The sequence below is a fragment of the Pogoniulus pusillus genome, chromosome 5 (assembly GCF_015220805.1).
Source record: "Pogoniulus pusillus isolate bPogPus1 chromosome 5, bPogPus1.pri, whole genome shotgun sequence".
In the NCBI taxonomy this organism is placed as follows: Eukaryota; Metazoa; Chordata; class Aves; order Piciformes; family Lybiidae; genus Pogoniulus; species Pogoniulus pusillus.
The window spans coordinates 38,854,196-38,871,680 of NC_087268.1; the positions used below are offsets into that span (position 1 = coordinate 38,854,196).

General features: G+C 40.9%; 1 protein-coding gene across 4 annotated transcripts in view; it reads right to left on the reverse strand.

Moving 5' to 3' along the window:
• Nucleotides 1-17,485, reverse strand: part of PCCA (propionyl-CoA carboxylase subunit alpha) — a 358,591-nt gene that overhangs the window by 89,384 nt on the left and 251,722 nt on the right. For all 4 annotated transcript variants that reach the window (XR_010302383.1, XM_064143822.1, XM_064143820.1 and 1 more), the window contains exon 21: nt 15,678-15,731. Coding sequence is in view for 3 of the 4 variants with exons in the window: in XM_064143822.1 (XP_063999892.1) it covers nt 15,678-15,731 (54 nt within the window). In the remaining variant the exon portion in view is untranslated. The remainder of the gene's footprint in view (nt 1-15,677; nt 15,732-17,485) is intronic.

The following is a 17,485-nucleotide window of genomic DNA, read 5'->3' on the forward strand; positions in this document are numbered from 1 at the left end:
CAGCCATACAAGCTCTAGTAAAGAATGATCACTCCCTTTCATATTCAGCGTTAGCACAGACCTGGAATTGCTTGTCCTGATTTTCTCCAGCTGTATTACTTCTGTGTCAGTGCCCTGTAAAGCCCTCAGGGACACCCAAGTATTTGCAAAACCACTGAGTACATTGTCAAGATGTGGAGTTCATAGAAATATTCAAAATCTAACTGGATGCAGCCCTGATTGGTCTGCTCTAATTTACCCTCCTTTGAAGGGGCAGGGGGGGGTCACTTCCAACTTCAAATATTCTATGACTGTGAGAGTATGAGAGTCTCCTCTGGCCTCTCCAAGACTGTAAGAATGCTTGTATAGTTCCTTTACATGTAAGGTGGCATTTCTATTTGGCTATTTAAGAGAAATTAGGGTTTTCATCTTGCCTACAGCATAGTAAGAAACATTTTAAGGGTGGCAATATTCATGGATTCATAGGAAGCTTCCTAACTTCTCAACAGTATCTTCTGCTTTACAGAAAACTTGATTACAGTCTGTGCCTCATAAAAGCCACTGCTTGCTGCCATAAGTATGGATATTTGCATTATCATATACTATTTTTCTTAGTCAGTGTATCAAAACCAGGCTGTGGGGCAGATGCCTTTCAGAACATAACTGTGATCCTGTTGGTGCAGTGTCCAGATCTGGCTTAGGTACAGCAATCACATTGAGTTATTCTGCTTGCTGAGTGTTTGTTAAATGTTAAGTGGGCTTGTAGGTTACAAGGCTAAGGGAGGACTTCCCTGCAGGTCTTTTATAGCTAAAATATAAACCTAAGGAGAAGAAGAAAAAAAAAACAACAAACAAATAACACAAAACTCTTACAAAAACACAAGGAACACCCAAAGACTTGTAACAGAACTCTAAAACTCAAACATCTTTGTTTTCCCTCATATGAAGATCGACATCAAAGCAAGCAGTAAGCGAGAGTTGGTTCTGAGGGCATATGAGGAGAAATTGCTCTGAAACAGGGAGAAGAATGAGGTAACAGTGGAAACACAGGACATCACCACAGCTTTCCTACCCACAGGGCTTTTTGGCCTCAATGGAACATTCTCACGTCCCACTTGGTGCTGCAGTACCATACACATTGAAGCTCTTTGGCACAGGGGCAGTTTGTTTTCACTCTTCTTACAATAGTGTGGGCCTTTCCTTTTCATCTGCATTGCCCTGATCTCCCTTGTCTTTCTCCCTCCCCCTAATCAAACAATTATCATCAGATGCAGGAAGAACCTTATTGTGGTTCTGCTGCTCATAACACAGTTTGCTACGTGAATACTTCCTGTGCACCCTGCCAACATGGCACCTCTCCAAGACATAAGACTGGTGACTGCGAGATGGTCACACAAGCATGATACTTCCTACTACAACTGCTTTGCCCTTCACCTCCTTTTGCCTTACTGTGGGCAAGGGCTATAAATATCAAATGGCATGACTAACATAAAGATGTTGGCTGTTTGTTTGTACCAGGGTGAATGTTTGCAGCAGTGTGGATTGCTGTATCTCAGATAAGCAGGGATGTACAAGATCTTCATGAAAACATTGTTAACATAGCTCTCAGTGTTACTTTATACAGAAGAGAATTTATGTGAAACTAGTTTCATAATAAGTGAAATAAACTGCCTGGTAAATTCTCTTGCATAGAGTCTTAAATGAACATTGGGAAAAAATTTGCAGAGCTTCAAAATATTTGTTGAGGAGTAATATTAGATTTTACATGCAATGAATAAACTGGACCCTCATACTGCAAGTCACACAACAGGCACAAAGGAAAGACTTTTGTCTTACAAGAGCCCCTGGTGCTTCCTGTCTGTAATACTTAGGTGTTAACTCCAGCAGCTGTATGACTTGCTGAAGCAATTTTCCTGTACTTCATTCTTATCCTCATGCTTCTCCTAAATCCTACTTACAGAAAAATATGAAAGCTAATGTCAGATTAATAACAGTATCTCCCTTCTTGACCCATGTATCCTAAACCAAGTATGCCTAAAAAAAACCTGACAGGCAATGCAAAAGAGAAGCAATCTAAGAAAAGATAGAGATGATAAATATGGCAGAAAAATCAAAGAAAGAATAAATAGAAAGAAGAAATTAAATACCAGGGGGAAAGGCTGACATGGCATATAACAAAGCAGCATAAGGCTTTGTTGGTGAAGACAAGAGGTCTGAACTTCAAGTACAAGGCAATAAATCCTATCAAAAGGAAAACACAGAAGCAGACCATTTGGAAGACAAGCACAGTTAAACACATATTCTGCAGTCCATAAGAGGAATCTGGAAAATGGAACTGAAACCAGTTTTAGTTAAGAGACAAATGCACAGGCAAGGGTTTCAGCTGTGGGAACAAAAAAGTATGGAACACAAGTAGAAGCCAACTGAGCACACGATGACAGCACTTAGAGCCCCTAACAGCTTCCTACCTGCTTCAAAGCACTGTGCAGTGTGTTAAGTTTGACCTTTGACATGGTGTGAGAGTTGGCCTTTCTCTCAGATGGTCCCAGCAGTAGAGATATTTTAGCTTATAAAAAGCCAAAAATGCAATGAAATGGAAAAGTAAAAAATTAAGTTATTTCATTGGTTTGTGAATTTAATGATGTATCCTACTGTTTACTCATCTTTTGTCATGCATTCTGGTGCTTTAACAAAGGGAAAACAAAATGCACTAAGGTAATTTACAGGAATCTCTTTATTTGAACTTAAGATACAACCTACAGTAACTATGAGCAGTGTGTGGCAATATTTTCACTATTTGGAACAGGAAGTGAAAAATACCAAACACATCTAAGATTGCATTAGGGATCTGTGCAGACAGAAGGTAATTACACAAAGTGGACTATGGCCAAGACTCTCAGAATATGAAGCGATCTCAGAACCTTGTGGAAATTACCATGGGATCTTTAATGATAAATGGGCTAAATCTTCATTTGAATTGTCCTAAAAAAGATGCCTTCTCTAACAACACATAGTCCCTTTGCTACACAGACTGGCAACATCACTGTACTCCAGAATCAGATGGCAGGTCCAACACTACAGCATACAAGTGGAAAACGACAACCAAACAACACCACAAAAACTAAAGACACCAAAAACCCACTGAAGTGCAACCATTTCTAAAACCAGACAAAGAGTAGACCCCTCAAATGTCTCACCCGCACAGAATTACTCAATTCCCCCTCTAATTTATTTCAGATTAGTAAGAAATCTCTTATTTTAGGTCAGTGCTATGACAATGAAAGTATGCCAATGTAACCTTCATTTTCTTAATTAGCATTTAACAAGAAGTTTGCCCTCCTCTAGAAATATTTCCTTCCATAAGGAAGAATAACCTTGAACAGCGACAGAACTAAGCCAAGGAGAGGAGAAAAAAGAAACTGAAGCTTATATTTACATATGTCTTTTTAAAAATATTTATTTACATACAAAATGTAAATAAAATAGATCTGAGTATAAAATTACTTCATCTCCCAGAAGCAAGCAAGCACAGTACTGTGTCTGTATACATGACTACTCCAGGGAAAACCACAAAGAAAGTCCCTCTTGTACACATGCTTCCTACCATGGACCGTGTGCTCATGCAACTCATTGTTTATCTAGTCTGGAAACAAAAATGCCACGAGAAAGCAATCACAAGGCAGATGGCTGGTTTCACTAATCTGACCCTATTTCTTCCAAGTAAATCTACCCTACAATAGTGATGCCCCAAATAATCCACCATTCCTATAATACTTAGATTTGCATATTTAGGTTAGAAAAGCCCGACATAGCTGGATTAAGATTTTCCCCCAGTGAAACAATGCTTTGTCATAAATTCTACTCCAGAGATCATGTTGGCTCTTAAACCAGACATGTCCACACACTGAAAACCTGAGCAGAGGCCCCCTCACAAAACACCCTTAATCAACGCTCAACTCTATAGCTGAAATGCTTTTGGAAGTTTCCTTTTACTCTGCTTAAACCTGACCATAAAGAGTGACAAATGCAAAGATTCCCTCTGTAGCCACCCCCATGATAACAGATGACAAGATGCAGCACAAGCTTCATCTCTTGCTAATTAAACGAATCAATTAAGAGACTATTGTTGCAACTGTGTGACTGCTGTTCTATAGTGGCAATAACAACCCCACGGGGAGGTCTTTTACTACATTAAAATGCTGTCCTCCACAACTCCATTTGATATTATTAGAAACAGTTATTTGCGTCTTGCTGTCATATTAGTAGCAAAGGCAAATTATGGAAATATGCAGACCAGAATGGTCCCAGTATGAGATCAGGTTTGGTTTTCAGCCTCCAAGGGAACAATTGCTGAAATTCCAAAGTTCCCTAAAGTTCTTTAATGGAACTGATAAATCTATCAGCACAGCATCCATTTAGATTCTAGGTAAGGGTCACATATTTGCATACTTTCCTGCTAAGCTGATACAATTCAACTAGATAAATTATCATATTAAGTTTACCCTCCTGAGTTAAACTGATGGAGTTCAAAATTGTTTTCGATGGTTGTCATTAATCGCTGTTACATCCTAAATGCTCACTTTGAAATCTAATTGTGCTGGTGTACCAAGGGTCATATTAATAGCATTTTTAATGTTAAATCTTTGTAAAACATGTTTATTTTACTGATAGTACCACTGAAGCCTGGAAGACTAATGAGAAACAAAGTATATTTATTATCAATAAAAACTTCACTTAAAATTTACATCCAGAGACTTAAATCAGCTTTACTAACTTCATCGTGCCTTTGTTTCATGAAGATTCCTGGTAAAGTTTCAAAGCTGCCTAAATTAATACCTCCTAAACAGTTCCTGGGTATATGCCAAAGTTGCAGCCACCAAAAACTGTTTAAAAGCATGGGCTACACATATGGTTATTACTTGGCAGTAGACAGCATCTTCACTATCAGGTAGCACAGAATCATAGAATCAACCAGGTTGGAAGAGAACTCCAAGATCATCCAGCCCTAGCCAGTCAACCAGACCATGGCACCAAGTGCCTCATCCAGGCTTTTCTTGAACACCTCCAGGGACGGTGCCTCCACCACCTCCCTGGGCAGCCCATTCCAATGCCAATCACTCTCTCTGGCAACAACTTCCTCCTAACATCCAGCCTATACTTTCCCCGGCACAACTTAAGACTGTGTCCCTTGTTCTGTTGCTGGTTGCCTGGGAGAAGAGGCCAACCCCCACCTGGCTACAACCAGTCTTGATGCAATACTTACTTGGCCAAACAATAATTATTTTAACACTGCCAAATCTTTGTCTACTCAAGGAAATCACTTGAGTTACCTTTGGGTAACCTGTCCATTTGTGTATCAAGAAGTAACAGACTAACCAATCAAATCCAGTATTTGTCCAAAAAGCATTACTGAGCTCAATAAGGAAGAATTTTGTCAGACAAAGTACGGAAAATCAGAAATCCTTACTTTTCCATCTGCTCACTTCTGAAGGATAAGGGGAATAATTTACTGTAGGCAACAACTACTACATGACAGATAGCACAAGCACTACATAATCCATCAACATTAAGGACATTCATGGGCATTCTGATCTCCTTAAGATGTCAGAACACATTTTTTTTTCTCTCTGCAAATTAAAACTTTAATTGAAAGCAGAAGAAAAGGTCGAGATTAAATGAACAAGTGCAAAGTAAAACACTGGAAGCAAATTCTAATAGCCCATTTCCAGACTGGTTTTGTAAAAAAGCAAGGCTTGCAATCCAGACTTCTTCTGAGTTCCTGACCCAAACTCATTACCCCTCACTATCCCATTGCACCCTACTATCCCATTGTACACTACTTTAACCTGCTGATCAATTTCTACTGAATTTGAAGAAAAAGTAGTTAAAACTACAGCTATGTATAATTATGGTGGTACCACAGCTATGTTTCCACAAATCTTCTGAGGAACACCAGCTGTGCTAAGGAAACAAGAGACCTAAATCCATACTCCAGCTGAGTGAAATTTGGCAGCAGCCAACTGGCTGGCCAGCATTTACACACTTAAAATGGCATCCAATAAGCACATAAGCAGCTTTAGCTGCACCCTGACACCACCACCTCTCGCTCCAGGAGGTTTCAGGCAAAGACTACAAGATTTTTTTCTGTGGGAAGTTGTGGCACTTCTGGTTTCTTCTAAGTCACTGAACCAAAATTCACAAAGAATGACAAGTGCTTTCTTATTTCTCGTCCCAAAGGAATCCGGAGTAAGATCCCCAAAATAACCTAAGCAATGTTAGGACATGAGATTTAGTGACACTAGCATTTCTAAATCTTTCAGGTGCTTCTGAGTCTGCTCTCAATGGACACTATACTTACTGCTTTAAAACATACTAACACAATTGAAATGACAGTGGCACATGTCGCTGTGACTGCACCTGATCATCCACAGTGCATGTGCTGAAATGATTCTCACTACTGAGTCCTAATTATGGGCTGAAGTATCAATGCTTTCACAAGCCTTTGTTGCATGAGAGTGGAACAGAGAGGGTGATTTTCCATTGGAATGGGCTGCCCAGGGAGGTGGTGGAGGCACCATCCCAGGAGATCTTCAAGAAAAGCCTGGATGAGGCACTTAGTGCCATGGTCTAGTTAGCTGGCTAGGGCTGGGTGCTAGGTTGGACTGGATGATCTTGGAGGTCTCTTCCAACCTGGTTGGTTCTATGATTCTATGAATTAGCCTCTTCCTGCAGAATACTGCAGCAGCAGTCTCAGGATTCTCACTGCTCATGTTGAAAAGGGACGTCTGGAAGTTAACCCTACCAGAAGTGACTACACATTTTTCCTACTGATGTTTTCTGCACTACTGAAATGCCACCAAAGAGAGCTCTACTACTAGAAGCACTATGGTTCATAGTGCCTATGAAATCAGGTGAAGAGAAAAAAAATGCAGAATGCCCTTCAGAATTACAAGGACTCTAATCATAAAGCTTGTGAAAAGGAAGACTGAAAAAAAAATTAAAGGGACACTTGCTGGCAAAAAATAAATACCTACTGGATTATATTTATTTCCTTGTGGTTAATATTCTACATATTCCAATAAATACTACCTTTAGAATCTCTAGGTTTTCAACCAATGTTTGAAAAATCTCTGTAACTCTTCAGTACCGTAGTTTCAGAAGTTTCACATTGTCATGGTAGGCTTACATAGGCCAGAACATGTCTTGGCCTGCTCAGACATGTTTTTCTGCTCTCTCTCTCTGATGCAGGGAGAAGGAACCGTGGGAAGGAGGACAAAGAACCTGGAGCCGTTGAGTCTAAACACCTTGGTTTGCCCAGACTTGTTTTATCACAGTATCATCAGGGTTGGAAGAGACCTCACAGATCATCAAGTCCAACCCTTTACCACAGAGCTCAAGGCTAGATCATGGCACCAAGTGCCACGTCCAACCTTGCCTTGAACAGCTCCAGGGACAGCGACTCCACCACCTCCCCGGGCAGCCCATTCCAGTGTCCAATGACTCTCTCAGTGAAGAACTTTCTCCTCACCTCCAGCCTAAATCTCCCCTGGTGCAGCCTGAGGCTGTGTCCTCTTGTTCTGGTGCTGGCCACCTGAGAGAAGAGAGCAACCTCCTCCTGGCCACAACCACCCCTCAGGTAGTTGCAGACAGCAATGAGGTCTCCCTTGAGCCTCCTCCTCTCCAGGCTAACCAATCCCAGCTCCCTCAGCCTCTCCTCATAGGGCTGTGCTTGTCGTTTTGCTCCTGTTTGCATCCCACAGTAAACAAGGTACATGCACTTGGCTTGTGCCTGCCTCGTGCAAGGCCTACATTTTCCTAAATTCGGGTAAAGCAAGCCTAGGGCTTCACCTAATATGGTCAAGCTTGGCTAACTGCCATTCTGCTTGGCTATTCCGTGTCCAAATGCCCATTATTCTCGGGCTGTACTGATAAAAGAGATGAGCAGGCTGAGGCAGCATGCTTCTTTGCTGCTTCCACCATTGTTCCTGCCTTATCATGCTTCCCCTGCTCCTGGCAGCATTCTGCCTCACTGCTGTTGCATCCTGCCACACTCTACAGCAGGGGTCCTCAAACTTTTTAAACAAGGGGCCGGTTCACTGTCCCTCAGACACTGTCGGGGGCCAGACTATAGTTTGGTTCCAGCCCAGTAGTGTCAGGGGCTGGACTGTAGTTTGGTTCCAGCCCAGTCCCGGCAGCTGCTTGGGGGCTGCGGAGGCTGGAGAGTGGATTAAGTGGCAGGAAGTGGCTGCTTGGTTTCCCCTCCAACCCCTGGCAGGGAGGGGGATCTGTAAATACTGGCGGGCCGGATGGAGGACCCTGAGGGGCCATATCCAGCCCGCGGGCTGTAGTTTGAGGACCCCTGCTCTACAGCCATGCTGTGCTATGAGTTAGGTCTGCTGAATAACAGCCCTGTGCTTCGGGCTAGTTTGTCTGGAGACTGCTTTGAGTTTACCAGGAATAGACTTTAAACACCTCCACACGATCAGCCTGCTTAGCCAGTGTGACATCTCTGCCAAGACATTCTGCCCACACCTGCCAAGACAAGAAGCCCTGGAAGGGACACACAGATCATCCAGAGAAACCAGGACAAGGTCAGAAATTGTCTGCCTCCTTCCCCAGCATCCTTGGTAGAGCCTGGCAAGAATGAGAAGCCTTAGCAGCTGACAAGGCATCAACAGAAGCCTCTGCAAATGTTTGGGTACTGCTTGAAGTTGTTGTTTGTCCTGAGGAATTAGGAGATAATATTTGTGAGTAAATACTTAAGACCTCTTGTAATTCACCAACTGCCTTCTGCCATAAGCAGAAAGGTGCTCCTGGAGTCCATCTAGTAGACAAGCATTGACCACAAGAACCTTCTGTTCCAGTTCAATTGAGTTTAATGTCATATTATTGCTAGTTATTTGTTCTAGCTGTAGTTATTCCTTTGTATAATGTTTCCATGACCATTGCAAAAGAACCTGATTATTATTAAAATAATTGGCAGAGTCCTGAATATTGAAAATTAATAAAAAATACTATTTTTAAAAAAAATATCACCTTGCAGTCAATTAATACCCCTCCATTCCACACATATAGATAGAATGGCAAAAGGAAAGAAAATCTGTTAAGAACCACTATGATTGGTAAGCATGAAAGGAGTAGGTCATTAAACATTTGTCATTGTGAGCTAAAAATCAGACTCACTTGGTCAAAGCTTCCATCTTCATTGCTTTTTTAATTGGTCTTTGTAAGAGTGCAGAGAGAAAGGCAAAAGGAGGAAGCTGATTAGATTATTATATAGACTGAAAAGTTCCAGGACAATTGGTAAGCCTTAGCAGTGTGACAGAAAATCATCTGCTCTTGCTTCAGCTAACTTCCAAGCCATGGTAGGAAGGAGCAGAAAGAGGAATCAGCAATAACATGCTAGCATGCTGACCCACTGCTTCTAGGATTAGCTTAAATAGATGAATATGCAATAAGCCAGGAAGCAAAGGCAACAATTTTGAGGAATGCCTCTAAAAAAGAGATTTTGATTTCTGACCAACTTCGTGCACAACGTACATAACTAATAGCACTGTGCATGAAATACTCTTCTGCCAATATACCTGGAAACAGCTTAAGAACAATATAAAAGTTATTAACTGACTGACCACTACTGTACTAGTATGTATCCTAACTGTGCTAATAAGTATGGCCAGGGCTTGACAGAAGCTAGATTTTTTTTAAATCTGTGTTCTCAAGCTTGAGTCTGTAGATCTGGTTCTGGCTTTGAGTCTCTGGACTATTTTAAATGGGTCTGCAAAAAGTCTGAAGAACAGCAAGTCTAGCATTAATGGGCTAAGAGTAATCATAAAACAGCATTAAGCCTCCACAGTAAAACTTTAAATGTTTTGCAAATCAAAGATGGAAAAAAGCACTCTACCAGGGATGAGGCAGGAGCAATGGAAAGAACTCCAGTGAGACAGCTGAACCAAGAAAACAGTGCAAGTAACTCAGAAGCACCTACAGATGGCTTGATCCTTCGGCCAGAGTAATTCCACTGTGTTCCACGTGGCTTCCTATACTGTGCCACCACTGAAACAACATTGTCAGGTAATATACTGAGCAATATAACCAAAATCATGCCACAAAGAAACATTATTTGACCCTTCCCCAGAGGACAGAATCATAGAATCAACCAGGTTGGAAGAGACCTCCAAGATCATCCAGTCCAACCTAGCACCCAGCCCTAACCAATCAACTAGACCACGGCACTAAGTGCCTCATCCAGGCTTTTCTTGAAGACCCCCAGGGAGAAGTAACTGTTTTTCTCTGTACTGCTGCTCTGATGGTAGAGAATGGAACATCAAATAAATAGCATGAATGATGAGCAGAGGACAGTGAAATTTTCCACTGTGGTGGGGACCCTTCACTGACTGGGGCTGCCTCTTTTGAACAATGTGTTTCACTGGGCCAGCAGAGCACTTCTGTCACACATGGTCTGCAGTCCAAAGCTGATCACAGCATTATGGATGAGATGGAGCTGGGCTGCTCACAGACAGCATTTCTTTACCTGAAATTCTACAGAGAGGCCATTACATGCAGTTTCTTTACCTGAAATCCTAAACAAAGGCCATTACATGCCTCTGTTGCTTCCATAATAATTTGCTTTTCTCTCCATACTGGCAACTTCCTTAGTGTGAAAGGCTGTCTGCTAGATGTATTTCATTGCTGAAGTCTGACAGAGGTGTCAATAACTGGTGGATGACTGGGACTATCAGTAGATGAGGGGAAAAAAACACATTCTTAGAAAAGATAACAGAAAGTGGAAGGAAGAGACAAGAGACGTGACAGAAACTGGGGTCTAACTACAAGGAGATGACTGAACAGTGGAATTCAGTACTCTGAAAAGACTGATCAAACATATAGAATCATAGAATTGATTTGGTTGGAAAATCAAGTCCAACCATCAGCCTAGCACCCCTATGGCCATTAAACTGTGTTCCAAAGTGTCACATCTACACGTTTTTTGAAGATCTCCATGGATGGTGATTCCACCACTTCCCTGGGCAACCTGTTCCAATGCCTGGCCACTCTCAATAAAGAAATGTTTCCTAATATCCAACTAAAACCTCCTACAGCGCAGTCTGAGGCCATTTCCTCTTGTTCTATTACTTGATACTAGGAAGAAGAGACCAACACCCACCTCACTACAACCTCCTTTCAGGTAGTTGTAGAGAGCTTCTGAATTGCATAGAGTGAAGCAGAAGCTTTGTGCACAGATTTTAGTCTTTACAGAGATTTATGTCTAGAGCACAAGTCTTACAAGGAACACCTGAGAGAACTGCAGTTGTTTAGCCTGGAGAAAAGGAGCCTGAGGGGAGAATTTATCACTCTCTATAGCTACCTGAAAGGAGGGTGCAGCAAGATGTGGGTCAGTCTCTTCTGACAAGTCATAAGCAATAGGATTAAACATCCTCTAGTTGCACCAGAGGGGGTTTAGATTGGTTATTGGGAAAAAAATTCTTCATCAAAATGTTTGTCAAGCATTGGAACAGGTTGCCCAGGAAAGTGACTGAGTCACTGCCCCTAGAGATATTTAAAACACATGTATATGTGGCACTCAGGGACATGGTTTAGTGGTGGACTTGACAGTGTGAGGTTTACAGTTGATTCAATGATCTTAAAGATCTTTTCCAACCTAAATAATTCTGTGTTTCAAATCTACTTCTGCGAGCTGCCTACACCCAGAAGACAACACAAAAAGGATTGCCTCCTTCCTTCTTGGTGCTTCTACTTTTGAGCACAGTTTTGGGCATCAATCTGAAGGGTGCATTATCTTGCTTCCTTCTTCTCTGTACAGTAGACAGCACAATGGTGCTATAGTAACGCTATTAGTAAACAGCATTATTAAATATGAATAATTCTAGTGTAAAGTAGCAAGCTAGCAGGACTCCATCAGCACACAACATCTATTCAAGTTCACGAGAGAGGAAGAATGAGTAAAAACTTGTGTAAAAAAATCAATTGTAGTAGTAACTCACGATCTGTTCAGAAGTAACTTAATCAGGATTCAAAATGTTATCATTCCAAGAAAATTAAGCCAAATCCCATCCAATGACTACTTCTTACAGCTAAAAGTTGCTTTTTCATTCAGGCAGAAAACATCCCTGTATACCCTCCAATAACACAAGCTCTGTGTTAGAGCTGAGACTTGCAATCAAGCCTCCACCAAAAAAAACAAACTGTTTGGAGAAAAGAAGCTGTTTAACACCACTACAATTTGAAGAGAAAGAAATCACAGTATCGCAGTATCACCAAGGTTGGAAGAGATCATCACAGATCATCAAGCCCAACCCTTTACCACAGAGCTCAAGGCTAGACCATGGCACCAAGTGCCACGTCCAATCCTGCCTTGAACAGCTCCAGGGACGGCGACTCCACCACCTCCCCAGGCAGCCCATTCCAGTGCCCAATGACTCTCTCAGTGAAGAACTTTCTCCTCACCTCCAGCCTAAATTTCCCCTGGTGTAGCTTGAGGCTGTGTCCTCTTGTTCTGGTGCTGGCCACCTGAGAGAAGAGAGCAACCTCCTCCTGGCTACAACCTCCCCTCAAGTAGTTGTAGACAGCAATAAGGTCACCCCTGAGTCTCCTCTCCTCCAGGCTAACCAATCCCAGCTCCCTCAGCCTCTCATCGTAGGGCTGTGCTCAAGGCCTCTCACCAGCCTCATTGCCCTTCTCTGGACATGCTCAAGCACCTCAATGTCCCTCCTAAACTGGGATGCTCAAGCAGCAAAGAATTCCTACTCTGGATCAGAAGCTAAAATATTGTTACAAGCCTATGTGGACCCCTGAATGATGCTACCAGCGTGCACTCAATGGCATTCTTTCCCTGGGGAAAGTAAGGTGATTTTTCCTGTTCTCCTCTAAAGTAACAGAAATGCACTGCTGTGCTAAGCAAAACATTTGTCCTACTGTCCACGTGTTTTATCATACGTTATGCAGCTGAATTCATATTAAACTGTCTTTCTGCTGGAAGGTAGTCTTCTTCGTCCTTCACCAAGCTAACTGACACAGCAAGGATGTTTCTAACAAAGAAGCACACCTTTCACTTCTCCTCAGTGTGTCAGCTCGCTTCCAGAAACAGGGGCTTGTGTTTTATCAGAAACCAGTAGAAGAATTGTTTCTATCGTCCAATGTCAAAAAAACAACCGAAGCCATTTATCAAAGCTGATGCCCTCCTGACAAGCCAGGGAGCTGTGCTCCTGATCAGCTGATGCTAAAATTATGTACTGATGGACAGGTCAGCGGTGTGTACCCTCAGTAGCATCACGCTGCCTGCCACCACTGAAGTGCCTTCGTTTGCCCCTGTCAAAAGTAGCACAGAATGCTCAGAGCTATCCTTAACATCTTCTACTACCAAAAGAGCAGAGCAATAATTTCACAAGCTGTTTATTACATTACAATAATAATGAGCAAACAGGAGTTTCATGTTACTAAATATGCCTTTCAAATACTGATGCCTTGACTGCACTTCTATGTTAGCAAATGTTTAGTAAGAGATACATAATGGTGAGCCCAAAATGTACTTCTGGAACCACCATTAAGATGATATTCTTTTCTTTCAACACTTATATTTATGTATGTGTACACATACACATGCAGGAAAACATCTACAGACTGTGTAGGCAATGTGTAGGGGATCACGTTCCAAGGAAAACCCATCCTTAACCCCTGTTATCTAAACTGAGTGTACTAAATTGAAATCAGAAAAGTATAAGGATGTTAAAGGAGCAAAGGACAAATTAAATAAAGGGACACAGGGGAAAGGAGGAGGACAGTAGGACAAAGGAACTGACAGGAACACAGGTGCAGATTCTGGCTCGGATTCTGCAGGTATCAAAGCAAACCTTGGGAAGTAGATTTCATTATTGCTTCTTTATCCCCATCACTGAGATTCTCTATGCTTGATCAGCAAGACATGTTCATCATTTATATTAGGGTTTTTTTTTAAAGTTGAGTGCTACAGGCTTGTCTGTTTGATTTTCTTAAGAATTTTAGCTGTAATCATATACTTGGTTTCACACAGTAGCTAGGATCCAATAAACACAAATGAGATAATCAGTAATGTCTGGTATATAATTAGAATATATTAGATATTTCATTATTAATTTTTTAAAGGTAGAACCACATCAATACTGTACCCTTTTTTGCCTTCTTTTGCTGTTGCACAAGGCCTAGAACAAGAGTTCTAGTCTGCAAGTGAGACTCTGGGGCACTTCTAATGCAACTACAAAACACTTTCTTATCTAATTTAACAACAAATTTAAGTCTTAAATACACGTTTAAGAATTTTCTCTACTACAGCACCCACTTATAGGGCATCAGTCACAATCTTTTCAGTATTGTCAAATTGCATTTGTGTTTATATCTTATCTACTTGGTGTAATTATTTTCTTCTCACTCGAAACCTATCGGACCAGTCAGACAGCAGCAATCTCTCATATGCAGGACTCAACTGTAGACCTGAGGCATCATTACAAATACACTGGTGCAGAACAAAACCTTTACATCTGATTTGTAACTGCTGCTCTGCTTGATGCTGAAGATAAGACAAATAATTGTATATGCATATAGAGAGATATATTTACAGAAGCTAAAACTATTAAGGGCACTTTTCATCTCTGAAAAGCAATATGCAGGTCTACAGTTATTCTTGTTAAGTTTACTCTCACTGTATTTATTACACCTCCCAAAAATATTTTCATAAGTCTTGTAGAAGGACAAATCACAAGTAGAATGAAAACATTATCATATACAATCTTTATCTACTTTTGTCCAAAATACATGATGCACAGAGATGTTAGGACTAAACTCTAAAGGGAGCCCTTCATTTCTATTCTTTTCACTGGTAAAGTCACTCCAGGGAAACTTGCTGGGAGCAATCAGGATAAACAACTTTAGAGGATACTTTAATTCTGTTTAATTTTCAGAACTAGTTTTAGGTGCATAAGGGACTTTAAAAATTTTAGTGACTACATCTTAATCATGCAAATCATCAGTGAAAAGCTGCTTCTATCACAGATGTTTATATGTTGCCTAACAAAAAAGCTTTAGTTTATGTACTGCACATGACTGCTCCAAATAACACTAGACCAAAGACAATCCCTATTTTACTGAGTACATTCTATCTAATTGTATCAAATCTGATCAGGATTTTAAGCACACTTCTCTCCAGCAAACAAAATCTGGGAGACCTACAGAGCTACCACATTTAGTTAGAGTGACAAAAGGACAGAACACTTTGCACTATTGAACAGTCTTCCTAAGACAGTTATTGACCCATCTCTAGGATGTGATAGTATGTGGTGAGGTGAAGCAACAGAGATCAGAAAGATGAGAGGGTGTGAAGGAGTGACTTTAATCCTGAAGTGGATCAAACCTGAGTACATAGCAAGATTCCTACAAATCTACAACCAATTACTCTTAGATCCTTTGTAAACGAAAACGAAACAGCTTTGAATCAATTGCAGTGGGGAACACAGACACCTGCACATCATGCTCTGGTTGTTAGCTTCAGAAATTTGCCTAAATTCACCTGCTAAACATGGAATATTCACACCTAATATCCACCTTCACAAAGACGAGCGTTAATGTGCTGCCAGTGCGATTTGCTTGTTTTCTGTTTACATTATACTCTTCTACCAAGGTAACTCCTGACAGTAGTTGCACATACTTACCACTGTGCCTAGGAACTGAATGCTTGTATCTCCAGAGGCATTCCGAGAAATTCTCTGGAAAAAAAAACAATTTAAAAAAATTAAAACCTCATTAGAAGGACCTCTGGAATTTGAAACCATTTTTGGGTGTCATATCACTGTAAATTAATCAAAGCTAAGTGAGTACACAAATCTGCACGTAAGCCAGCTAGGATAAAACAATTTTCACTAAACAGTTTCCATATTAGAAGTCCAATTCATACTTCAGCTCAGAATTTAGATTTCTTTCAGTTGACTCAATAAAATTTATTTTTGAAGAACAAGGGAAGCAAACGTGGCCAAGTATAACACAGAACAACCTTGGGCTTGCAGGAAGATGAATGTCATGAATAATGAGGCTTCTGCCATCTCTAAACGTCTGCAATTCTGTATTCCTGTTAGTCACATCTAGTATTATCTTCATTCTCTCCTAATGAGAGACATTTTAATCTCTTTTTAAAATGCAAACCTCCAATGATGCCACTTTGAAAACAGGGGGGAAAAAATGACCTTATGAAATGTCTGGTCACCTACTGCGGTTCAGGAGTTGATTGAAGTTATTAAACGGTCTTCAAATATTACATTGTCAGTAAGCCACAAGACAATGCAAAAAGAAAAGATGTTACTGATTTAACACAGTATTATCCATCACCTAAGTATGCAAAATGCATAAAGAATTCCTTCTTCTTCTGAGCTGTCTCGTCCTTCAACGGGCAAAGGTTTTTTTCACCCTTTTTCTTCCTGCTGTTAAATCACAGCACATAGAGACCCCAATCAGGGTTCTAGTCACAGAACACAGCTGCAACACACAATGCCAAGCATGCAGACAAGTACAGAAGCACAGATTTGAGAAGGTGAGTATAAACTGCAAACGAAAAGCTGCACAGAGATCTTCAGCATTTTAAAAGCAACGACTCCTAGGAACAGGGCATCATCTTGGGAGATCATCTAGTCTAGTACTCCTGGCAGAATCATAATACACCTGCACCACTCCCAGTGTGTTTAACCCATTCTTAAAATCTTTCAATTGCAGAGATTTGACAGCTTCCCTAAGCCATCTATTCCAGTGTTCAAAATCCTTATCAGTTTTCCCCTTACTATCTGACTAAAATAATCCTTCTGCCGCTGCAGCACATTAATTCTGCTCTTTTTCATCACCGACAGGAAACACACACTATTCCCTTTCTTTTTACAGCCACCTACAGGTGTATGAAGAGCCATTACCACAGCTCCCTTTAGTCTTGTCTTCTCTAGACTAAGAAAGTGCAGTACAACAATAGCTAGATATCCCTCAAAACAATTTTAATAGCGACAAATTAAATCCTAGTCCCTTTTCAATAACAGTGCCTGTTCGTCGGCTACTACACTTTATGAAGTAATAATTACTACAGCCCAAACATGCTTATTTTCTGACTTAGCAGGTCACACACTGACACCACAATCTGTACAATCGTATGAAAACAAAGGATGATGTGCCAAAGCCTGACATATTTCAACAATAATGATTAATGGAATGGAAAATATGGGAAATAAAATTTCATACAAAACCTGACGTTTACTTTTATAAAGGAAACAGGAATATACACTTTTCCCACAGTCTAGGATAAACACAATCAGGTTTTGGAAACCACAAAGAAGAACAAAGTCCCGGCTGCCTACAATGAATGAACTGCATGCCAAAACAAACAAGTCCCAACCACTTGATAAGCTGTCAGAAAATGGCAAGCCGAAAAAAAATTAAAGGATTTAATTTCTTTTTTTCCTGGAATGCCCTCCACCCTCGTTAGAGT